Here is a 26,048-nt window from a genome sequence, read left to right as displayed (position 1 = left end):
GAACTGGATAAAACTGGGGTATTTGGGCTAACAAGGGGAGAACGACCATTAATCGTATCGGTGTGAGTCGTTACTCGGGTTGAGCTGCTGCTACACCATTTCTTATTTTAAATGCAAGACAGGGAGCCACAGCTTTATACACAGGCATCCGTTCTCTCTTTCAGCAACACATCATGAAAACAAAAGCCACCACCACCAGAACTCCCACAAACATCAGGCTGCTTTCCTCAACAAGGGCATCACAGATCTGTCAACCTCACATTCCTGCAGTAAGTTCCCAATCTGCTACTTTTCTATATCCTTATACCTAATTATACTCTGTTGTGTTTTCCTCACTTCCCTCTCTCTAATACTAGCATTCCTCAATTGCCACTGTGTTGTGCTAGGAATCTCTTTCCTTTTCCCTCACATGCACTGCTCATATTTATTTTGCTGACAACAAACAACTTTCAGGGTCCCATGCTCCCTCACAGATTCTGCAACAGATTACGCTCTAGTGGTTGTAAATTCTTTTTCTTATTTCACATCTACTTTACCTGCTGGTCTTATTCTACTCTGCTCCCCATCCCCTTCTCTACTAAAGTAAACAACAGTGAACCAAGCAATACAACTAACACAGCAAAGCAACCAACTTCATTTGCCAAGACACATCAATGAAAACTGTTGAAGCACTCTGGACAGAATTTTTCAAATAAAGCTGGAGCACTCTGGAGACAGAAACAATACAAGGAGCAATTACAGCTCAATTTGTCATATTAGTTTGTTGGCAAAAACAAAAAATTGAGAGTCGCTTTCAATGAAAGAGATGTACAGGTTCATGGCTAGAATGCCATCACTAGATACCACTCGGCATTTACGTTCCAAAATGAACACATTATAAACACCAGCAAATAAACCAATTATCTCAAGAAACTCACCAAGTTGTATATATATTTCAATACAATTATACTTTACTATTAATCATCTTTTCAGATTGCTTTCCAGGCTAGAATTGTAACTTAGCAATTACCTTTCATCTATGGTTGGCTCCTTTTGTTGCAGATGAGGCTTAATTCCAAACATTGGTCTAATGTTTGTTGATAAGGCTTTGATGGTGTAATTAATTTCATTTTCCCTTGTCACATCACTGTCATAACCTAACAAAATTAGTGAACAGTATCAAAACAAGATACCCAAAATAAATCAAATCATAATTTGTGCAGGTTTCAATCATGTACTGGAATACAAGAATAAATATATCATATATTATTAGTAACAAACACACACCAGAAAGCAAGCAGCTGGGAACTATGAACATTGTTAATAAAAGACGTTCTAAGCAAAAATGCTCTACAGTATCTTTGTGGAAAGAAATTATTATCAAAGATTCAAGGGACTTTCAAAACTACCCCATTTCTGCTTGGTTGGCCTTAACTCAGGGTCATTAACTTGCTGTATGAAACCTGCCTTTAAGTTCTGGAAGGTTTATCACCAGGCTGTTCTCAATTTCCAGATCTATCCAATAAGATGGAATCTATAGGTCTGTACCAGGTTCCTACATCATGCTTAGGGACAGTCAGGCACATCAAGATGATGTTTACTACAGTAAACATAGCAAAAAAGCTAAATAGTGACAGGGTTGTTACTTACCCTCTTATTTTTTTCAAATATGTAGACTACTAATGCCAACTTTATGAACAGATTTTAACACTAACTGAAACTAATAGGACCCCATTAAGAGAAACTTTTGTGAAAAAATGTCAATGTCTTTTTTTCTAAAACGTAACAGACCTCTCTTTCCTTTAGAGTATTTTTGAATATATAGCTTAAGAGGGTTGTGTGTAAAGCACCAGAGCCTAGGGAAGGTTATGGGGCAAAGATGTGCTAGCAGGTGACACAAAAGCTGAACAAAAACTCTGAAGACTGCAATCTTTGATTCAGAAAGCTAAAGCTGACAGAGTCCTCCTGCAGGCAATTAAATTACTTTGTGGATGTAGTTTTCAATATTTTTAAGTGGAAAGGCAGTGCATAAAAATTCTCATCCACTGCATGAACCCTTGGAATTGTAACACAAAAAGGACAACATTAATTATGGCAAAATCAATATGAGTTAATTCTATGAAATGTAGTGACTTATTGATTATGGTCTTGCAATACATTGTTCCACATAGGAACATCAGCCCACCTCAGTCTACAATGTTTTCATGTTGTGGAAACAGATGCTGAAACATCAAGAAGCCAATATAATTCTTTTAGAATTAGTGCCCAAATCTAAACTGTGATTTTATAGTATTTTTCTATACAGATTTTTGGAAGTTACCTATAATAGGCACTTAATATTTTTTCATTTAAAGGATAAGAGTCTATTTATATACTCTTGACTCAAGGCAGTAAATCAAACATTTTATTACAATTTTCTGCACAACAGCATTAGTCCTTTCCCCAAAAAGAAATTTTACTTCATGTTTTTGAAACATCTTCACTATTTAAGATTAAAACAATCATGAAACTTGATTATTTCTAAATTAGCAGTTTTCCATCAGTAAAGTCTTCTTGAGATAGCACAATCCAGCTAGTTTTAAAAGTTATTACTAACCTCCATCTTCTTCAGAATCTAGGTCAGATTCTTCACTGTCACACTGTCTGCTATCCCGATGTCCTTCCATCTCATAAGTCCACAGCATTAAAGAGGTGTCTGCCCCTCCAATAGTGACCAGCAAACTGTCATCATAGGTCCAACGGACATTTGTTACATGGGTACTGTGAGCAACATATCTCTTAAATTTTCCAAACTTTCCCTAAGAAGGAAGAAAAGGGATATATCAAATTTAATCAGCCTGCTACATAAAACTGAAATGAGCTGCCAGTACATGACAACATGTTCTTAACTTCTTCACAGTTTATGCTTCAGCTTGTTTGCATTTATATGGATCCCATAATTTGCCACGTTCCTCTCTACATCAGCTTCATGAAATGTTAACTGTGTTTCCACACTATGCAAGCAAGAATTTGTTTATGAACAGAACCCAGCAATAAACACTGGATCGTGTCTCCTACGAGAGAAAATAATCTAGCAGAAAAAGGAAAAAAAAAAAAAGCACAAAGACTATTTTGAGTCAATACTTGTGCATTGTTACCATCCCTAGCATGGCAAAACAGTAAATACATCTTCAATTTTGAACAATAAATACACAGGAAAACTAGAAAGGTTCTATAAGAGCAGTAAAAACATAATGTGCTTCTGAAAGGCTCTTCTATGATGCATGATTAAATAATAATAAATCTCTTCATCTTAGAGAAAAACAACTGAGGTTGGACAGAATGAAAGTCTCTAAAACTATGAGTGAAATGAAGGTGAGGAAGAAATTCTCATTGTCTTCCAAAACAAGAGCTTAAGGGTCTGAAAATGACACTGATAAAAACCACACTGAGGATATTGATGCCTAAGATATTGTTTGACAGTGCCTCTCCCATTCCAATTCTTGCAGTTTTTCCTATGCATTTGTCACTGTCAGTGACGGTCACCACATGAGATGGCTCTTTAATCTGACCTGGAATGGTCATTCTTACTAACTGCATGTTTAATGCATTGCAGATTGCAGTGTAAAATCAAGTGCCGTCTTTGATCATAGGGACAAAAAAAAAGCACTCTTTTGCCCTGAGCAATCAATTTTTACAGTTTTGAAAAGGCAGGTTTTTATTAATCAATCTTCTCCACAAACAGATGAAAATTACTTACTTTAGCAGGGTATCGAAACAGTTTCACAAATCCAAAATCATCTCCAGTGGCTAACACTTTACTATCACTAGTGAGGCATGAAGCAGTTACATCTGTGACTTCACCAATTATTGGCCAGATTCCTTCACAGCAAGAGCCCAGAACACTTGTCCATGATGCCCAGCCAATCTTTTCTACCTACAAAAACAATCTGTTTGAGACAGAGTATGCTTCTTCCCAGGCAGTCTTCTTCCATACCTGATTTCAGGGAAAAAGTCCCTGCACTGAAAGATACATCACATCTAAAAGAAAATATTTTGACACATTAACCACATCTTTTCTGACTATTCAGGATTTCATTCGAGACCCTTAATTTTAGCTCTATTAACTTTCAGTTCCAGAACCTCTAGAAGCCCTTTCAGAGTAGAGAAAACAAATTCTATTTTTCAACCCTTCCTTTCAATCTCATAGAAAATCCTATTTGAAAGTTATCCCTTTTTGGTCTGGCTTACAATAACACTCTATGTCTGAGAAAACAAATCAATATTATAGCTATGATATACTATACTTGCCTATGTATATTATGTATACTATACTGCATTGTTATGTAAAGATAGACATGAAATCTTCCACAGAAAGGTTAGGGCTAAGTAATCTGCAACAGGGTTTTAAGGTATTTAGGTACCAAAAGAGGCATAGAGACATCCAGTAAGATTTTAATGAGTGCTTAAGTCAGCCAAATATCCATTTCTTAACAGAAGAGACAGATGTGATATTCTCTATGTATTTTGTCATTCTGATTACTTATCTAAGAACAAGCTACAAAAATGGATAGAGGACAGCAAATACCTCAACAGAAGCTTTTTTGACAGACCAGTTAAGATTACAGTTTTGTACATCATTCCCTCCTATGTGATATGTATCATAACTGATTTGCAAATAAGTTAAGAAGGCAGTATATTTCCTCACCTCCAAACTAGGAATTGTCTGTTTTTTCCCACGAGGAGCTTCAAAGAACAGTTGCTCTTTAGCACCAGTGTTGACTTGCAAGAGCTTCCCTAAAACACATATCACATATTGCATATTAACATTAAACAGAAGACTCCATGATATCAATGAAATAAAAAGAAAAAAATGTTCTTTTGTAATTTTTAATTACACTAATTGTTTCCATTGAGAAAAGCTGCACACAGTGAAATCTGGAAACATGGGCTTCTGAAGATCAGAATCCTTTACCCTCTTCAAGCCACAGTCCTTCCTCCTCTCTTTGAAACTTGTAACATGCATCACATTTCTCTCCTGTTCATGTTTGTCCCCTCAGGCGACACACAAAATGTACCGAGTTTAACTCAGACCTTGTTTGTGACAATTGCTTGACCAGTATACACATGCTCAGAAGCAGCTGACTTTTGCTTGACTTTATATTACTTCTTTTCTGAGGGAAAAAAATCTCATTAAATGTTTCTGTCTTATTCATGTTTTCAAAATTCTCAGAGGAAGCTAACTTATAACACTCTTTCAAATGCAATTGGACTGTTTCAAAAGTGATTGTGTAGAGGAGTAACAGAAGGAACCAACAGACTGCACAATTGCACTGCCTTGTTTTAGTATGAAACAGGACTACAGTTAGTATCCAAGTTAAACACATATTAAGACCGAGGAAGACAGGAAATCTAGTCTTTCTGTTATTTTTGGCAAAGATAAATACTCCTGAGCAGATGCAACTGCATTATGCAGTACATTATTCAAGTAGAAGTCAAACAACAAACACAGAAGATGTAAAAAAAAAAAACCAAAACCCAAAGCCCAACCAATCTATCGAGACATCTATTTTACTTCAAATTGCAAAACTTCTAAATATAAACAGGAGAAAAATCATGGGTTTATCTTTACTCAGATGCTGTGAACGTATTCATAAATCGACGAAACAGACCTGTCAGCGACATCATAAATTCACACTGCAGATGTACTGTACCTAGTCTACAATGTAATCAGTCTTCCAGATTTTTAGAATGAATTCTCTTTACCTCTTACGTCCCAGTCCATGTGTGTGATATAGCTGGAGGCTCCCTTGCAGATTCCTACTCGTTTACTGCTCATTACATTGTAAATATCTACAAAGTTGTCACAGGATGCTACAGCTAAGTACTTTCCAGCCCCTAAAACACATTAGTAGAAAAACAAGGCATTTTCAAAAATCACAGTACTCTGTATATTAAACACCAGTACATTCTGGAATTTAGCTATATGCAACTCAGATTTCTTTGAAATGAGCATGCTAGTTTATACATAGGTCCTGACAGACTATTGTTCATACCATAGAATCCAAATCAGTATGAAATACACAACCACTACATCATTACATCTTCAAACAATAAAAACTATTTGATGAAATTTTTAACATTTTTTGCACTCAGAGTGGTGCAGGCTTAGATAATCAGAAAGTAATGTTGAATGAGAATTGGTATCAGTAATTTGCATCCAATTTCTCCTACAAAGAGTATTTTCAATAAAGTAGTATTCAGGTGATACATTTGAGTTCCTAAATAAGAGTTGTACTGTTTGAAAAAATAAAAAAAAAACAACATTCTGGCTGGGAGTGCTAAGCACTGTAGGGGGAAAAAGAAGAAAGAAGATGCCAGAACTTTCTGTCACATCAATTGTTCTCATTCCCTAACAGTAACCTCAAGAGCCAAATTTATGCAGTTCATAAAGTGGAAACCTAGGGACCTACAGAGGCCGCTGGATGTTCATGATTTAAAATTGACTGCTGCATTCAGGAGGTTATTATGAGCAAGCTTGTTCCCATGATAACATGGCTAAATGAGCAACAAAGGGCTTTACACCCAGTACGTTTCAAAATAATAATATTATTCTTGCTGACCTGTTACATGTAAAAATTACTACAAATTTCTAACTCTTATCTTTTAAAGGTCATAAAACTTGCTTAAACAACCTTGATATAAAAATCTCCATTTTAAAGCACTTACCAGGAGAAAATCGTATCTCTGAAATAACATCTTTCCTGTGCTGGAAAGAGACTAAATCCTCCAGGGTATCAGCATTAACTATCAAAAAACTTCCATCATTGAGACCAACGGCTAATGCTTTTCCATCAGGAGAAAAGCAGCAACATCTGCCTCCTATGAGGGATACAGAAATGGCATTCAGGTACATTTATAGTGCACAATCCCTCTTTTAGATTTGTTTTTCCAATAGTAAAGGAAAGCTATTCTTAAAGTATAGAGTCTAACAGATTTTTTCAGATGCTGCCAAGATCACATCTAAGTTCTACATTTGTGATAGCACACAGAAGCTACTGGTACATCAACAAGTACACAACCTCAGAATCTTAATTACATTTATTGACATATGTTCAATGTCAGTTATGTAGATTAATCATTATTGTCTCCATATTTTTAATTTGTTCTCCTTAGTAGCTGGTGCCAGTTGTTTGTTACCATTTGCTCTAGTAAGGAGAACATAGCTGGAACAGACCTTCTGGACTCAGAATCCAGTCATTTGCTATCATAGTCACAATGTCATATAATCCTTTTAATAAACACAATGTTTCATTTGAAAATCAGTTTAATTTCCAATCTAATTTTATTTATGGTCATCTTACATTTGTTTCTATGCCAGAATTTTCCATTCACATAAATATTTTTCCCGGCTATTTGCTCCTCTGACTAACTTGTAGATAGTAATCCTTTATTTAGCTGACTCCACCACAAACCTTTTCATTTATTACCCTGCAGCTTCTCCTTCTCCATATTGAACTTTCGGTTTCATTTTACTCAGCTGAACACAGATAAGAAGTGTACATCAGAAATATTTTGATCAGTCATCTGTAAACTAGATGAATACTTCACTATATTCTGGGAAAAATACCTCACCATCACATGTAATTGTCATCCTGCAATCAGTTAGAACACCCTGAGACTTCTGCTCCTCAGTTACTCCTCAGCTATTCATTTTTCTTACAGTCATCAAGTCTTGCCCTTTTCAATTACCAAGTATAATCTCATTTCCATTACTGCACTCTGTACAGTACAAAGGTGCTTTTTAAGATTGCCAAAGCATCTCAAAATGTGTCTCATCAGCAAATTAAGTCAATGCAGTCTGTATTTTTCTGCCAAAACTACTTATATAAATACTAAGAAATACAGGCTTTAACTCTTGAGCAGACTTCATCAACTTGAAACTTTCTTGCTTAACCCCTGCCTGTACCCTCTCATGACTCCTTACATTTACTTTATCAATCCAAACTATCTTCAACTAAGGTTCCTATAAGGTTTGAATAAAAAAACTTCACTGAATGCCAAGCAGATAAAGCCTATTGTATTCCTTTGTCCAGGAAAGCATACATATCATTAAAAACCAGTCAAGGCCAGTCTGGTTTAAGTCTGTAACCAGTCTCCTCATATGATGGAAAAATCTGTTTTGAGTGACATCTGTCAAAATAGAATTTACTTTTATAGTATACAACGATTAAGAATTTTACAACTGTTCTCATTTCTTGATATCCCATATTCTTGTAACATTCACAGGGAACAGAAATTCAACATTACTTCTAAGACTCCTTCCCCAAATTTCTAGATTTAAGTCCTCCACTGTTCAGAAAAGCTTGTGATACTATAAACAACATGCCAGACTTAAGAAATTAGCTCAAATGTTATTACCAATCTTCTGACTTAATTATGTTACAATTGCAAATAATCTTAAGAATGGTATTACATACAAATCTTTGAAAGATTCATTAGCTTAAGCGCTATATAAATCCTGAACATAGCACCAATAAAATAATTTGAGCAAATAAAGGAACTTTTTCAGTCTTGCTTTTAAAAGATTCATAATGCTAGTAAATGTGAACTGAATTCAGTTAAGTATTTTTTCATACTACACATCTTACCCTTCTTCAACTTGCGAACAGCTAACATACAATGGCTAGGAGATAAATCCCATATTCTTAAGGTTTTGTCATCACTTACAGTGGCACAAATAGGTAAATGAGGATGAGTAGCTAGACCCCAAACTTCCCCCTCCATGTGACCCTGAAAAAACACAATAAATCAGAAGACTTCGTATTTCAAACTGTAGTAGAAAATAATACATTTAAGGAAGTTAAGAAAAAATGGAAAAATTGTGTATCTTCAAAGGATAAAAAATATCTGAATAGAAACATAGAACATTTGAAAAAACTCACTCTGCCACTTGCAGTGAAAGTGTAAATTATATTAATAGTACTAAAGAAAACTTTTTATTAAGAAATAATCCTCACACACATCTATGTCAATGACACAGTCAGTGGAATCCAGTGCACCCTCAGCAAGTTTGCAGACAAACACCAAGCTGTGTGGTGTGGTTGCCAAGCCTGAGGGACAGGATACCACCCAGAAGGACCTGGACAAGCTTGAGAAGTGGGCCTCTGTGAACCTCACAAGGTTCAACAAGGCCAAGTGCAAGGTCCTGCATCTAGGTTGGGGCGATTCCCAGTATTAAAACAGGCTGGGGGATGGAAGGGTTGAAACCAGCCCTGTGGAGAAGGACTTGGGGGTACTGCTGGAAGAAAAGCTGGACATAAGCTGACAAAGCGTGCTCACAGCCCAAAGGCCAAACATGCTGGGCTGCATCAAAAAAAAAGTGTGGACAGCCTATCGAGGGAGGTGATTCTCCCCCTCTACTCCACTCTAGGTGAGACCCCACCTGGAGTACTGCATCCAGCCCTGGAGTTCTCAGAACAGGAAAGATATGGAACTGTTGGAGCAGGTCCAGACAAAGGCCACAAAAATGATCAGAGGGCTGGAACACCTCTCCTGAGAAGAAAGGTTGAGAGCATTGGGGTTGTTCAGCCTGGAGAAAAGGAGGCATCAGGGAGACCTTACTGTAGACTTTCTATACTTAAAAGAGGTCTACAAAAAAAGAATGGGACAATTTTTTTAGCAGGGCCTGTGGGAATAAGACAAGAGGTAATGGCTTCAAAGTAAAAGAGGGTAGATTCAGATGAGATATAAGGAAGAAACTTTTTACAGTGAGGGTGGTGAAACACTGGCACAAGTTGCCCAGAGAGCTGGCAGATGTCACATTCCCGGCAACATTCAAGGCCAACTTGGACAGGGCTCTGAGCAGCCTCACCTAGCTGAATATCTCATTGCAGGGGTATTAGACTAGATGACCTTTAAAGGTCCCTTTCAATCCAAACTATTATGATTCTGTAATCTAGATTTTTTCTTTACCTTAGTTTCTAATATATTCTTTCAAGCACCTAGTTGTTCACATACTGTATTGGCCACTCAGAAGTGTGAATTAAAGATCTACAGATTTTTATTAAAGTATGAAAGAAAGAAAATCATACAATGATATGATTTAAAGATCTGTTTGGTAGTCAGGCTTAAGAACTGCAGTCTGTTCGGTATGGCAAAGAACACTAAAATGTTTTTTACATAATTACAAAGAAAATCTAAAAACAAACCTCAAGGAGACAACTTAGTAAGAGTAGTTAGTACTCAGAAAAGGTTAATAATTAATTTGGTAGAGCATCTTCAGTTTCACTTTTTTAAAAAACAGAAATACTATCTTGGTCTGTTTGAAAGGATGTACTTGTTGAACAAACTAGTACATGAAATTTTGTGGTCAGTTTTGCTCATGAAAGAGTCATAATAGTCTAGTGTAGCATTAAAAAAAAGTAATCTGTGAGGTGATAGTAACAAGCTAACTTCACTAGTAATTAAAATGGTTGTTACATCACAACAGTCTTTACTTGAAAAATAAAATAGTGTCTGTGGTATGGAATATTTGACCGATATTTAACATGTACCTGAACCAGCAGAGTTATTGGTCCACTTATATCCACCTCCAGTATTTCACCATTTTTTGTGCCCACTAAAATATGACCATGTCCTAAAGATATGGCACGTATAGAAGGATTATCTTCTAAGAGGAGACCTAGAACATTAAAAAATGTTAGAAGACGAGGATTCTCAAGTGTGCCTTAAAGAGGATTTTTCACACATATGCACATTACATTCTCACTGTAGAAAAAGATACTCATTCAGGAGTAAAAAAAAGCAAAAACATATTCCTGCATGGAAGAATTTGGATCTTTGGATTCATCTGGGAGTATTTAGCAATTTGCCAGCTGGCACTGAGCTTTCCCCTCAACCGAATATCTCTGAAGTTTAATCAGCCTGACTCATTGGCAATCTCGGTAAAAAAAAACATGCATGTGAAGTATCAACTATACGGCTTTACTGCTACCATTTACAGTACCTTCAAATCTAGCTTTTTATTAAACAGATATGAGAATGAGGTGTTCTGTAGTAAAATGTTTCTGTTAATGGATGTTTCCATTCACAACTTTTGAAAATCAAACCATATACATTAGAACATAATGTTCTAAGGGTAGAGGGAAGAAAAAAGGCTGTCCAGAGTGTCAAACAGGGAAAAATGTAAATCAGCACTAAGATCAAGAATAAAGAGGAATGTTAGGAATTACAATGTTCTTAAATAATTTCAAGGGATATATGCATTTAGAGACCATTAAGTCATAAAATATACTAACACTTTAGAAAAATAAATCAAATTCTGAATTCCATTCCTCCTCCAAAGCAAAGAAGATCAGAGAAGATACTTCACAATTAGAAATTTAACAGTTTTTTTGGTTGCCACTTTAAAAAAAAAAAACAAAGAAATAGCTGGTCAACAAGAGATTCAAGGTTAAAACAATTACTTCAGGAAGATAATAAGGTAATATTCACCCACCAAATGTGAAAACAGACACTACAACATAACTTTCCCAACAGAAAAATTACTTATTTAGACCAAATAAAGCAAAAAAAAATAATTTAGTATTCATTATGTCAAATGGGGATTTCCTGCTATCAGGGAAACCTATTCCACACATAAAGTCTTCTAAATAAATTATTTTAAATACAATAAAAAAACTGGATAAAGTGTGCATTACCTTTAGACCCAGGGGCCAAAGCAGCCCTTTTGATGGCATAGGTTTTGAGACAACGTTCAAAGGTATCATCCCAGAGAGCTACTACTCCATCCTTTCCTCCTGTGACAAATCCCTAGCAAAAAGAAAAAAAAATAAATTAACGAGTTACAATTATTATTTTTCCTTAATTTTTCAGTGATTTCTGCCAATACTGAAAATGGGTTATAAAGAACACTGTAAGGCACAGAACTACAGATTTTAGAGATGAACAGTTCAGGAGCAACAAAATGACTGAATTCTCTTCCTGACAAAGGCAGCACAGTTCTGTACAGTCCATGTACACAGGCTGAACTTAGAAGTTCTAACCAGTAAGCTTCTACCGTACTAGAAAAATAAATTAACTGACACACTGAAATGTTTTTCGTGATATTTAGCCTCAACATCCCTTTGGCATTTCACCTTATTACTCCAAGCCAAACTCAGTACTAGTCACAGAACTTTGATCAGTGCTTAAATATAGGCATATTTGTGCCACTCTGTCTTCAAAAATTATCTGCATCTGTTTAATGAAGCAGCATGTCTATTTAGTACTGAAATAATTTGTACTTCCCTTTGGAGCAGTTAGTTCTTGCAATACAAGGAACATATGCTTTGTCCAAAGTTACTATACTGAAACTTAAATATTAGAAGGTTGAATAACTCACTCTAGCAAAACACAAATATTTACATAACTTCAAACATACATGCAATCCAACTGAAACACCCATTCACATTTAAGTACATGCTTAAGGTCTTTCCTAAGTCAAAAGAAGTTAAGAAATGGGAGAGAGTATTCAGTGACCTACAGATTGAATGCTTCCACTAGTAAGAAGTAATTACAGCACAAAACAGGAGTATGACCTATGTCCTCTCTCACAAGATCACATATTCCATTAAACTTAGGGATGCTTAAATCAAAAAGTACTTTTGCTTATCATAAGTTGCAATTATTTCTTTAGTAAGAGGTCATGAAAACTACTGAATAAAATGTCGCTGGACCACAGAGTCTCAGAAACAGTATGCTACATAACAAGAATCAGAGACATGCATAAAATACTATTTTGAATCTGGACCTCACAAGGCTTTACTGTGGCGGAAATAAAGCTATGTATTCCTGAGTTTGGGAAAGGTCTAATTTCACAGGCTTTTTTTGTCCAGATATCAAAAATAATGAGCAGTTTATTTACTTTTTCCAGTGCGTGCATGCTGAACACAGGACCATCATGTGCTTTGACAGTTTTTATGAGAAACACATCTCTCCAAATACACACATCCCCCGTGGAGGTTCCAGAGAACGCCATCTCTTCAGTCCAGCCGTACACTGCACACATCATCGTGTCTGTCCTTCCCAACGTACCTGTGCAGCCCTTTCTCCCAATCAGTCCTCCCCCTGGTTCAGACCAAAAACAAGCCATCAGACGTTTACTTAGAAGTACCTTCCAAAAACTACACAACCTTACCCAGACCAACAAGTCCTGCTTCACTCATGCTCGCCAAAAAAATGAGCCTGAGAGGAGTTCTCAGAAAAAAAACTTGTAATGTTTGGCATCTTTCAAGAAAACAACTTTACTTCTAACTTACTACTTGAATCTGGATTTGGATGTCTAGATATACCCACATAGATGCAGAACAAGAAAGTCCATTTTTAAATTCACATCTAGACAAAAATCTTAACATCCACCACACAGTTCACAGAAATTCCTAATGAAATTAACTTGAAAAAAAGCTTGGCATTTGTTAATGTGCACTGATACTCTACTCCTCACATTAAGATTGCCAAGTGTGTTTCACAGTGGAGGTGTTCCTAGTGTGCCATTGCAGCTTCACACAGATGGGCTGTAGAACTGGAGAAATTTCATTCCTGTTGACTGAGCAATGCCAGCGAGAAAAGAGGCATTTTAAACAATTTCATTTCTTTTTTCAAACATCATCATCTCCAGGCTTTTATCATAGTTAGGATTTCTAAAGAATTCATGGCATTTCATTCAGTAAATAGACTAACATCCTTTGTTCTTTCTACAGATAGAAAGAACAATTGTTGACATTATTTATTATATATGATATAGACTTCAACAGTTTGCTCTCAGGCAATATTAATTAATTTCTGTTGGAGCCAGAACTGAGAAAACTAGTGTAATTTTCTTCATCACAGACCTTTCTCCTTTATTCAGCTTTATCAGGGACCCACATAAATTGATGTGCATAAATTCTGCATGAATAATTAGAACACTTTTAGCAGATAAGATAGACTTCTGTAGGATGTGTGTCTTTATACATATTTTGAGGTTTAAAACAATGAAGTTCACACAAATATCAGGGAATGGGTTTTTCACTCTTCAGGATTTTTCAAACAGACACAGCAAACCACATCATCTTGGTTTTTAATTGCCAAGTGCAATAGGAGCATGTAACCAAACAGCTCTCAGATGGCACATGTACCCTCTTTTAAGTTCTTTGTTGGAATTTTTATGTGTGAATTTTTGTAACTTTAAATTGGTTCATATTTGTGCCTCTTCCAGAGACGTGTATCTTCTAAAGGGCCTTCTGAAAATGTTAAGCAAACCATAGAACAGTTTTTGGAAAATGTGCTATATTATTATTACACATAAAAACAGGCAGTACGAAATGCAGGGTCCTTTCTACTTGTGTAGCTATATGTCGACAGCGAATTGATCTTAAAAAGAATTTCCACTACCACCATAATGCCCATTAACATTACTTCTACTAGGGCAAAGCTAAGTTAGAGAGAGATAAAGAGAAAACATTTGCCTTCAATGCATGAAACATACTACAACAGATGCAATATTTATACTCTAAAAGCAAGTTCTGTAGTTCTGAGAAGTTTCCTTACCTGCTCTACGCCAAAATTTCATGTGTTTAATTCCAACTGTAATCAATTTATCAGGCAGATAAGGATTAATCTTAACAACAAAAATCTTGTCTTTGCTTCCCCTGAAATGCAAAGCAGAATATTTTAAATAAAAATACAACTGCCCATATTTTTAAACGGGTTTGGGGGGGTTGTTTATTTGCTTTGTTTTGTTTTGCTAGTATATATCTTGTCTATCTTGCTAACATTTACTTCCAAAACATTAACAATAATTTATTATGAGGATGAAGACAGTCAAAGAACTAACACGCTTAAGTTCTGTTTTGTTTCCATTACCCTTCAGTTTGCAAAGCCGATGAGTAATTATGTTACTTCAGTAATCCACTAGGTGGCATTTTCTTTGCAAAAGAATATAGAGTTGCGTTAAGTTCGGGCACATTTAGACCTCTGACAGCTCTTAGTGAAACTAAGAGTTGAAAAGTTGTAAAACTTATTTAAAAGTCCCTCAATCCGAAAATAAATTGCCATTCTCTTCTCATTATTTGATTTTTCTATTTGCCTTGTTAGAATAAAACATATGCTGCTACAACAATTTTAAAATAGGAATTTCAGTTGTCTCTAAACCCACTAAAATCTACTGTATGTTTCAGACTTCTTACTATGCCTCTATAAAACCAATGTCTTGCTTCAGTTCTGTATTTTGAAAAAGAGCTTTCAACTATGTTTGCGATCTATGCATGGAAAGAAATGCTTACTAGTAGGGTTTTTTTTTCACAAGAGCCTCTAATCCCCAATATTTGCTCCCTGTTCAAGAGTGGCAATAATCTTTTACGTTCTGTCATTTTCAGACCACCAGATGAACTAATAGCAAAAAGCATGAACCAGTTTCTTTCCAAACTCACACTTTGATCTACAAAGCACGGATGCTACACTCAAAAATTCTATTCAATTCCTCTGAGTCAGCAGGAGGAAAAACACTCCAGAAACAAAATCCAGTATAAACTGTTTAAAGGTCAATTCAAAAAAATAATTAAGTGAGATCAATGGGTTCAAATATAATAAAAAAAAAAAATAAAAAAAAAAACCAAACAACAAAATAATGTGAAAGGCAGACAAATGAAAGGCTTAAACCACTGTCTTCAGAGACACCAAGCTAACTGGGCTTCTGACATAACTGGGAAGGAAGTACTCTATCTACATCATCTATTCAACATTTTCATTCCTCAGTGGATAGGAAACTCAAACCGTGTTTAAAAAGAAAACACCAGCAAATGTCATTAAAGAGCAGTAATGAACTTAATGGCTAAACAGTAAGTTTTTTTAAAATTGTATCTGCAAAGAATAATAAATCCCTTCCAAACCTACCTCAAACAGTATTTAGATTGTATATATTGAATCCAGACAGAGCAGGGACAAATCCACTCGCATTACTGCTCTATTTAAAGCAATACATCCTTATTCCTTATGAACAAGTTAAAGGTTTCAGAAACACTATGCAACATTAGAGATAAGATTTTATCTTGTAGATTACAACTTTGTTTAATAAACATATATTAAATAACTTGTGCAGAGTCAAAGAAACTTCCAAAATATTTAACCTTTGGAGGTTATATAGTCCAATTGCCTGTTCAAAACAGAACTAACTTCAAAGTTAGACCAGGGGGCTCAGAAAAGGAAAAGTTAAGAAACTTAAAGAGAAGAGAAGAGAACTGAGCAAAACAAGTACAAACTACTATCTCAAGAATGACATGACCTCTGATGAAAAGGATCTGAAGACCAGAGCATACATTATCTCTGTGACGGCCATCAGAAGTGCATGGAGTAAGTTTTAAAGAAATTATTTCAGAACACACCAAATAAACAAATTAACTTTGTCTTCTATCTCTTTCTTCACCAGTTGAACTGAGCTGTCATTGTAATAATTCTTGTTGAGTCTATCAGAGCCTCAGTATTTTCCTCCAAAGAAGGTTTAAGTGATAAACACTAGCATCTGTATCACTTAAGTGATAGAAACTGCTAAGTTATTGGGGAATTATTATTCTTGAATTAACATATTCTGCTTTCTGTTATTTGAGAATAAATTTAGGTACTAATTTTAAGACCAAGTTAAATTCCTACCTTACAGCTGAAAGCTTTTCTCCTTTCTTCCAGTCCCAGAGCACAATAGTGTGATTGTCATCTATGCCAACAGAAGCCAATCGTTTGCCATCCGCTAGAAAAATACATTTATGATTAAGAGAGTAGATAGGTAACATTTTATTGCAATAATAAGAAACAGTATTAAAGAATAGTAGAACTTCACAAATATTGTAAGAATGTATAAACAGGTAAACAATAGTATGATGTGTGCTTAGAAGCACTTGTGTCATCTGTTTGCTTTTAAGCTTGAGTGGCCAGCTGGATGGAGTTTAGGAGTTATCTTTTAAGTTATCCTGTCTAAAAATTGCACTTGGATTCCATGCATTTGTTTCAAATCCTTTGTTCAACTAGTTGATGACACAGTTGCACAAAAACCCTCTTCACAGGTAATACTGTGAGAATTTTCTGTACACTCTGAAAATCCCTGTTCATCTGCAAACAGGAAAGCACTGAAGCAATAACTTGAGGTTTATGAAATATCCTTAAACTTAGTAACAGTGTGAAGTCTTTAAGAAGCTTTAACATGTATCCCTCATTAGCCTTCAAGAAAGTTATTTGTGCTCAGTCATGATTAATGACTTTCTGAAATGTATCCATCTTTGAAACTGTTATGCAGCCATGCCAGAATTTAGGAAATGAGATTCATGTCTTGAAAAAGGAGAACCAAAGAAAAGTTAAGAAGTGAAGACCCCAAACTACTCATCTTCATGGTAACACATCTTAACTGTGAGATCAGAGATCCTAGCTAGCAAATCCAAACCATTAAAGAATGAATAGAAGCCAGCGGAGAAGAGTGAATTTAACACTGGTACAAGAATTCAATGTATGGGGTGCAAAAATCCCAAAAGATTTAACTGACAGTCTCTTATGTTAGTATAAAGTGGAGAGAGAGGCTGTTTCTGCCCATAACTCTGTAAGTGGACTTTGTGAATTTAGCAGTGTGCTAATTGGCTTGCAGGATTTATTTTAAGTGTAGACCTGACCAATTTGCTCATATAGTTGTACTGCAGACACAACACTCAAGATCTGCATGCCTGCTTCTTACAACCAAAAGAAATTTTGAAGTGATCAGCTCAGCTATTAAATGGCACAGAAACTGTTCCTGCATTTCCTGATGTGCCAAGACTCCACAGGAGCTCTTTTTAATGAACAATTAACTTTAATGCAGCCTCTCTCATTTGACATTGATCACTGGAGAGTATTCTTAATACAAACCTTCAGTGAAAAGGAATTCCCAGTAGCTCATAAGAACTGATTAGCTTGTATTTTCATACAGAAAAGCATACATAAAATAAATACATACATACATAAATATTACCTGAAAAGTCAACAGCACAAACACCATATTGGTGATAGCCCTTTAATACTGAGAGTGGTTTTATTGTTTCTGTATCCCAAATGTGTATTGAGGAATCTCGACCAACCTGAAAGTACACATATTTATAACCATTTTTTTTTCATTTCTCAGTTACTTCACACAGTTGTTTAAAAGTATAATATTGACAAAGTATTTGAAAAAAATTTACAATGATAAAATTTTCCTAGCATCACTTGGCAGTATGTTATTCCTTCTCCTGCTTTACAAACACCACTCCCCAGCTGGCTCGCTCTTCCTTCCAAAGAATTCAGGCTTATTATTCACAAATAATTAGAGTCTTGTTGTGGGAAATAAAAACAAAATAAAAAAGAAATCCAGCCCCTTCAATGACTGCACTGTGGCATATTTATTTCATCAATTCTCTGTCAGTCACTCCCTTTCTAAAAGGAACAAGTTATTTTTATTGCTAGTATGCAAGCTACACTATGTTTGAGAAATAAAGGTGACTTCTCTTGCTTTCTGGTATCATTACAAGTGCCTACAAATCAGACTGTAATGCACTGGTACCTGTGGAATAATCTCCACTAGAATGGCACTAATTCAGGTAACTAGAACTTGGTAAGAAATGGAATGAATATAACTTATTCTTCTGAACTATGCAGAAGCATTATTAGTCAATATTTACAAGACGATTTGCTACTCTAAAGGGTTTGCATTTCAGTGGATAAAAAAAGCTGCAAAACCAGAAGAACACTCTCTGTGTTTAAGACAGGGGGCAGGACTCAAGAAAACTACGATCTATTTCTGGTTCTGCCACAAACTTAATATGTCATGTTTGCAAAGCTTTTCATGACATCCACTATCAGGAAAATCTGAAACAGTGTTGAATTTGGAATCCAATTACTGCACTACCCAATTCCTGTAGGCAATGTAGTATACAACAGTATATAAAGTGTACGTACAAGACAGTATATAATGGAGTGTAGCTTTGTGTTGACAGCATAAGGTACTTTAAGATATAGTAAATTCAGGCCCATTTTTATTCATAGTCTTTACTACTCCAAAATTAAATAGAATAAATTCTTACATTTAGGCATTTAATCTCTAAACTGACCTGCAAACTTATGTTCATCTAAAACATTTTTGCACAAATTAAGGACATTATATGCAAATGTTTATTTCTATTAACATTTCAGTTCACGTTCTCCTATTTATTACATAAGAACAACAAGAAAACCAATAATAATTATAACAATAATTACCACCCCCTGAAACATCAAATCAAACCTTCAAGTCCTGCTGTATAAACATTAATACGAACAAATGACTGTCTGAAAACATGAGTGAAAAAAATTACCTAAAATTACTGTCTGGCAAAATATAAAATGAACTATTATAAATACTTCAACAATACACAAGCCTGTGTTACATGTACAAACAATAAAAAGTAGGGCTATAGGTGATAACCAAAGACATAATGTATGAAACTGAAATGCTAGAATATAGTAACAACTGTTAATTTCATGTTATATAATAATACATGAATGTAATAATCACATCACTAACTTCATAACTAAGATACTTAAAAAAATATATATCTTTTAATTGCACTTTTCCTCCACTTGTTATCATGAAGAAGCAGCATAATGCTGAATACAAAATATTAATCTATTCTTAGGGGTTTTTTGAACCTTTTTATTATTTATCAGCTAAACACTCTTGTTGGAATTAATCCAAAGAACTGGAAAACCACTTATGTTGCAGATTTTTAACATGATTCCATCTGCAAAACAACTGCAGTTCTTCACCTCAATAAATGTAGACTGGATTTCCTTCCTCCAGAATAGCCTTTCTGAAACTCAGTACTAACAACTTCACATTCTTATTGCAGACAAACGTGCACCCTACCTGGCCTGTGGCCACATAGTCCTTTAAGGGGTGAATAGCAAGGCAAAGGATGTCATCGTCGTGCCCCAGGTAAAAGCGCTGGGTGTTCTGCTGCCGGCTGTACACCACCCCCACTGCCGCCACGTGGTACACGAGCTCCCCCGCCTGCGTGTAGAACAAATTGCTCCGGCAGTCGTAGCCTCTGTACCTACAGCAGAAGAGTTTGCCCATCACCTTCTCAAGCTTGCGTAATAAAACCGTCAGCTAGAACCACGCGAGACGCGTTTGGCACATGTGAAAACTCAGATTCCTTACCCACCACTGTCTGGGTGTTTTAAGATTATTAATATCGTTTCCAAAAAGAACACAAATTTACCACTTTCATTTACTATTCAGACATCAGTTCTTCTAGCATTTGTTGGAAAGCGGCTGCTATTTAATAGATACCCTCCCTAAGTTTAGAAGAGGAAGTGACAGCTAGTAATTTTTTCAGATCATGTGGAGAATTTGGGCATGCAACATGTAATTAAATGAAATAGCCAAAACAAATACTTTGGACATTTTTATCTCTTATTATTCAAAAATCAGGCAGCAAAAGTTTCTACAAGAACATGGACAACACAGATATCATTAGCCTGAAAGTTTCTAGAAACTTTCTAACAGAAGGCAAAAATTTTATTTCAGATCAGTTTCTTCTTTGAAAGAAAACTCATCTCCTTTCTGCACTGATACAGCAGCCGGCATTCCCCACTGAGGTCTTCATGCACTATCACAGCACACACGTTTCTTCCTAGGTGTGACTGAGATTCAGCATCTCATAAAAATCAAAGGTGGCATTTTCAAAAAGCCTAGGGTCCTACTTTCAGAAGTAATTTAAAAGCTTTAAAAACCTAAAAAGCATTAAACAAGCAACTTTTAAATTAGGTTTTTTTTAACAATGCTATCCTTAGAAGTCAATGAAGATAACATTTAAAGATGTAAACAGATATTCTTTCCCTTCTTCTGATATGAACAATACTCCATATACTCCTAACATCCTGTTCCTATGCTGTTAATTTCCCAGTTGACCTCCTTCTGTTCCTTCTGCTTTCCTTACAGATCTTCATTGCATCAAATTTTTAGTTCTTTTACAAAGATGCAGGCAAAATCTGGTTGCATTTCTAAATCCATTGTTCAATTGACAGGAAGGGAATGACACTTGAATTGGACATAAATTATCTTTGTTTAGGGTATTTTTGCACCCAATTTTTAATTTAAGTAAGTCTTTGGTTCCTCCCTACCAAGTTCTTTAGCCTGTCCATGTCCCTCTCAAAGGCAGCACAGCTGTCCGGTGACCAACCACACCTCCCAGTTTTGTACTGTCCCCAGTACTGTGAGGTCCAAAGGTGGGTGTCGGTAGAAGACAAGCAAGCAAAGCAAACTTCTTAAACCAGCAAAAACTGTGATAGCACAGAAATAAAAGCTTTTATATAAGTGTCCCTCCAATCCACTGCTTAGGTAGGTACCCACAGGCAAATTTTTAACTTCAGATTTAGTCCTAGTCCAGCAGCTTTTCACTGTCTCCTGAGTTACTGTCCCTTCAAGGTCTCTACAAAAATTCCTTTCCACTAGGTCTGAGGCTCAGCTGCTGCTCCCTGCTCTTCTCAAAGTGACCAACAATTCAGACTCACAATACAGGTGCAGACTCTCCAGTCATGCTTCTTTCTCACTCCACCCATATACTTCACTAACAATATCCCACAGCAGCAACATGTGTGGATGTTCTGAAGCTGATTTCTGCCTGTCCCAAAGTGCTGTCTGCTGGCCCTGATTGGCTGCACCTTTCTTTGATGTCCAGCCACTAGTTTTTCAATGACCTATAATAACTATGAGAAAAGAAAACAATAATCTATCAGTTTGCAACAACAGTTTAAGGACACGATGACAATCAGTGAGGGGCAGGGATTACAAAGGCAGGCACAGTCCCAAAGAAGTTATCTGGACCTATCACTGCTCAGACATTTTCCTGTGCTTCACTCTGAACTGTGCTCCATTAAAAATACTGGACTTCCCTTGCAAGTGCAGAATAATTTAAAAAATGCTGAATATGCACCCTGAATAAGAATATTTTTAAAAGCAGGTACAAAAAAGTGTATGCTGAAAGAAATAATATTTTAGAAATACTGGATGTTAAGTAATTTCTTACAAGATTAGCAGTCACCTGCAAAAGTAAACAACGTTAAAAGAGCAGGAGGGTGTCAGATTATTCTAGATGCAGCCCAGCAATTCAGAATTTTGGGTGCTCTTATCATATTAGCCTATTTACCCTAAATTAAGCACAGTGAAACAGAGTATGTTAATACCGCATATCATAGGACTACCTAAGACATCCAAAATGTATCCAGGTTGCAGGAAAAGTTACTATTCATATCTACAGATTGTTATGATCAGAAGTTTGGATTTTAGTCCACTTCCTCCAGTTATTAAAAAAAAAAGTCTGTACAATCAGTTGCTGACAATTAAAATAAAACATTCAGTCAAAATATCAAGCAGAGAAGACATTTTGTAACTCAGTCAAACACATCTTGTCTTTCCCACATGTCAGTTTAACTCCCTGACTATGAGTACTTTTCACCAGAAGGACAAAATGAAGGGCTTAGATAGTCCAAGCAGAGATGAAAAAAAGAATGTTTCACTGTAGAAGATCAGTCCAAAAGAACATGATACATAGTTCCAAAATACTTACATCTTTGTATTATTACAACAATCTAGAACTGACATCATTAGCTAATCTCAGAAAAAGTATGAAGAGAAACAATTTGTTCCATGAAGAAAACGAACCACAGAAGTAATTTACAAGGTATCTTGATTAGCAGCTAGAAACTAAATAATACTGAAAGCAAGCTCTGCATCAATTACTGGATAACGTATGACAGGGCATAACAAAGGTAACACTGCTTTCTGCAGTAGTTGATGTTTTCAAGTGGTCTTCAGCAACAGCTAATCAAACCATCAATCCAGGACTGAGGCAAGTTAATATGACAGATGTTATTTGTAGGTATCTGTACCCCCCTGGTAGGAATCCATGCAAGGTGTCACAGTAGTCTCATTTATGAGAATGAGAAAATCGACATCATCTTGAAACTGTAATCAAACTTCATTTTACAATAAGGACATTTCAATGAATATCCTGAAACTCAAATTAGGTTTTGCTTAAATCTTTCAATCATCATTCTTGTGAGATCAGCAGCACAGGGAGAATACAGGGCATAAGTATTGTATTTGCATCCTTATACCCCTGCCAGAAAAATAAAGTGTTGTAAGCACTGAGTCTGAGAAAGGGTTCCTCTGAATGTCCTTTTATATTTTTGAATCACTACCACTGTCAAAGACCCAGCAGAAAAAAATTTAAGGAATAGTCAAAAAGAGGCAAAACATGTTCCTGATTGCCTCATATCTCTTAGAGAAAGAGGCACTTAAAGATTAATCTATTAATAGAAGTTGCATTCTCATCCATACCAGTCAGTGGCTGGCTCACATTCTCAGCATTATCCTTTTTATCCGCTTTCAAAAGAGGAATCAACCAGAGGTTTAAAAATTTCTTACAGGATATGAAGAGATCTTTAAAAATTCATCTTTCAATGCAGTTGACACTCAAAAGACAAAACCAATGTGCTCAAAAACAAAGAAAGAAAAAAGAGCTTCCTATTCTCCTAGTTCAAAAAAGCACCACTTTTTTGCACTTTCAAGGAACATCCAAGACATTTCCATTGCAGCTAAGGAAAGTTGAAGCAAAGAAGACTTCCTGAATCACAGAATATGCCTATTACTCACTTGGATGTGTGTCACTTTAAAGTTAACAGTCTGGATATTAAGAAATATCTGTTGTTCAGCATGGATTCTTCATTAGTTTCCTTGATGCCCACTGGATAACCAAACAGAACTCAATTGGACATTCTACTTCTGGTCATTCCTGGATATTCTGGTCAAGCTTCACTTCTGTTGTGAAGGAAATAACAATAATCCCAGAGATCCAGGGCTCTTACTTGTGCTACATCTTCTTCAGGATCATTTGGTTTGAAATTTAGACTAAATTTTAAAGTCTACATACAGCTACCCACCTTAAATGCATTTTTTACGTAGCTATAAGAATCTTCAACTGAGAATTCTGGAGCATCAAAAACAGAAATAAAAAGCCAATGCTGTACCAAGCTGCCTTCCTAGTTGTCTTTATTTCCAAAGCTATTCCTCAGACTCCATGTCTTCTACAGACAAAACTGTTGAATTAAATTAACTACTCTTAGCTAGCTAATTTATTAGGCATTCCATGTGGAGCCCCTCTAAAATTGTTTAAGTATCATTATAAAGATAGACAGTATCAGTAACTTATCTGTTTATTATCTGATTATTATGCAGATATCAGCAACTTATCTGAATTTAGTTATCCCTAAAGAGAAGTTATATTCCTGCAAAGGTATCATTTGAAAGGAAAACACATTATTGCCTGGTTTCCCATGACTTAATTTAATAAAGGAATTATAGTTTACTTTGTATGATGGGAATTTATATTTCTGATTATTATTCTAATGTAGTAACATCTACTGCTAGCTTGCTTTAAAATACGACATTTGTTCCAAAGAAAAAGTCTTCACTTATGTAAAGTTATGGCATTAATCCTAATGAGTAAATAGTAAGATTTGAAGATGCATCTGAAAGTCATTTTACTCAAATTAGCACCAAAAAGAGAATGAAACCGAATTTTAACACACAGGGCCTGTTAAGAATCAAATATAATTCCTAAATAGAGGAATGTGTCAGTTATTTCACATTAGGTACAAAAGGTTTATACATATAATAAATACACTGATAGAAAAACCACTTAGTACAACCCAGTCAACTTCAAGTACACCAAGTTTCTGTTGAAGCTTCCAAAACAATACACCAAAGAGAACTACTGCTTTCTAGATACTGAAAAATACGGGTGATAGCTAAATCTATTTAGTCACCTCTACTCAAATTTAATGTGTCAGCTAAAGTTTCAGTACAAATTCACTTCAGGTTTAGAATTAATCGAGTTTGGCATTAAATCTTTCTATTATTTTAGTGTAAACTTATTTTTACAGAAATAAATAAAGAGTACATCATGAAGCAACTGATCAAAAAGTCTTTCATCATATTATTAAATTACAAAAACCATGCTACAAAACAAAACCAGCCTACTTGTATATTTTAAAGAATCTTAGTTTTCATACCCATGAACAAAATGTAATCTTATACTGTTCCCTGGAGCTCGCTCTCGCCTCTTAGAAGCTGCACTTTTTCTTTTTTCTTTGCATTGCTCTTTAAGTTGAGGTAGATCTTCTTTGTAAACCTTTAAGAAAGCACACTTTTAAATTAAGGGATTCATAAAAAAAGCATGTTTCTGAGAATTCAGCCACAAAAATGTTATATGGACATCACTGAAAAACGTCTCCAACAACTGTAGCTGGTTATTGTATAGTGTAACTTGCTTTTAAATTACAACCAGTACCCTAATAGAACACGATAAGAATAAATGTAGTCATTTTTTCTTCCCTGTTGTATCTTAATATTTTGAATGCATCAGACGGTAACAATCCTAAAAGTTTTGGCCAGTTCTGCTCAGCTCGTGGTCTCCCCAGTTTTCAGACTTCAACAGGTTTAAAAAAAAAAAAAAAAAAAAAAAATCAGCTTAAACCCTGGAAAGAATTCCAACTGCCGTTAAAAACAAAACCTTTACCTGTCGACGATAGGTGATCTGTGTCTCTTGTTCAATTTCAGAGTCCAGCTCTGGAACATCAGACTGATCTGAATCCGATTCATCACTATTAGAATCAACCAGACTCTCTGCCACAAAGAAAACAGAAACTGAAAATGAAGCAACCTAAATTACAAACCAGAAAGACTTTAAAGTAACTGTTTAATGTTGCTGATTTGATAATCAGTGCTCACATTAACTTCAACATAACCTGCTAATAATTGACAAGCTGACAGGATCTTTTCTGCTGATACAGTAGAAATAAGCCAATTTGTAAGCCTGAAATTTTTCTGTTTCTGGGAGCAAGTTATTTTTCATTCATTAAAATTATTTCATCAACACTAATGGTAGGAGGAAAGGAAGAAAGAAAGAGAACTAAATAATGAATGTAAAGCAGAAGTCTTGCAGAAAACCAACAAGAATAAAGGGCTACAAAGATAA

At 35.5% G+C, this 26,048-nt stretch overlaps 1 protein-coding gene across 1 annotated transcript in view; it reads right to left on the bottom strand.

Annotated features, from left to right (window-relative positions):
- Window positions 1-983: 983 nt before the first annotated feature.
- The window catches only part of LOC103779882 (echinoderm microtubule-associated protein-like 5), a gene marked incomplete at its 5' end in the record, with an annotated part of 50,364 nt that continues 25,299 nt past the window's right edge, over window positions 984-26,048 (bottom strand). Inside the window, 16 exons of the mRNA XM_008947525.1 lie at window positions 984-1,136; window positions 2,576-2,777; window positions 3,719-3,895; window positions 4,667-4,755; window positions 5,725-5,856; window positions 6,688-6,840; window positions 8,610-8,751; window positions 10,515-10,642; window positions 11,661-11,772; window positions 12,866-13,068; window positions 14,530-14,630; window positions 16,627-16,720; window positions 17,966-18,071; window positions 19,874-20,060; window positions 25,084-25,202; window positions 25,590-25,696. Coding sequence (XP_008945773.1) covers window positions 1,006-1,136; window positions 2,576-2,777; window positions 3,719-3,895; window positions 4,667-4,755; window positions 5,725-5,856; window positions 6,688-6,840; window positions 8,610-8,751; window positions 10,515-10,642; window positions 11,661-11,772; window positions 12,866-13,068; window positions 14,530-14,630; window positions 16,627-16,720; window positions 17,966-18,071; window positions 19,874-20,060; window positions 25,084-25,202; window positions 25,590-25,696 — 2,183 coding nt within the window. The remainder of the gene's footprint in view (window positions 1,137-2,575; window positions 2,778-3,718; window positions 3,896-4,666; window positions 4,756-5,724; window positions 5,857-6,687; window positions 6,841-8,609; window positions 8,752-10,514; window positions 10,643-11,660; window positions 11,773-12,865; window positions 13,069-14,529; window positions 14,631-16,626; window positions 16,721-17,965; window positions 18,072-19,873; window positions 20,061-25,083; window positions 25,203-25,589; window positions 25,697-26,048) is intronic.

This window comes from Merops nubicus, unplaced genomic scaffold (assembly GCF_000691845.1).
Source record: "Merops nubicus isolate BGI_N331 unplaced genomic scaffold, ASM69184v1 scaffold729, whole genome shotgun sequence".
NCBI lineage: Eukaryota > Metazoa > Chordata > Aves > Coraciiformes > Meropidae > Merops > Merops nubicus.
This window is presented reverse-complemented; position numbering and strand designations above follow the sequence as displayed.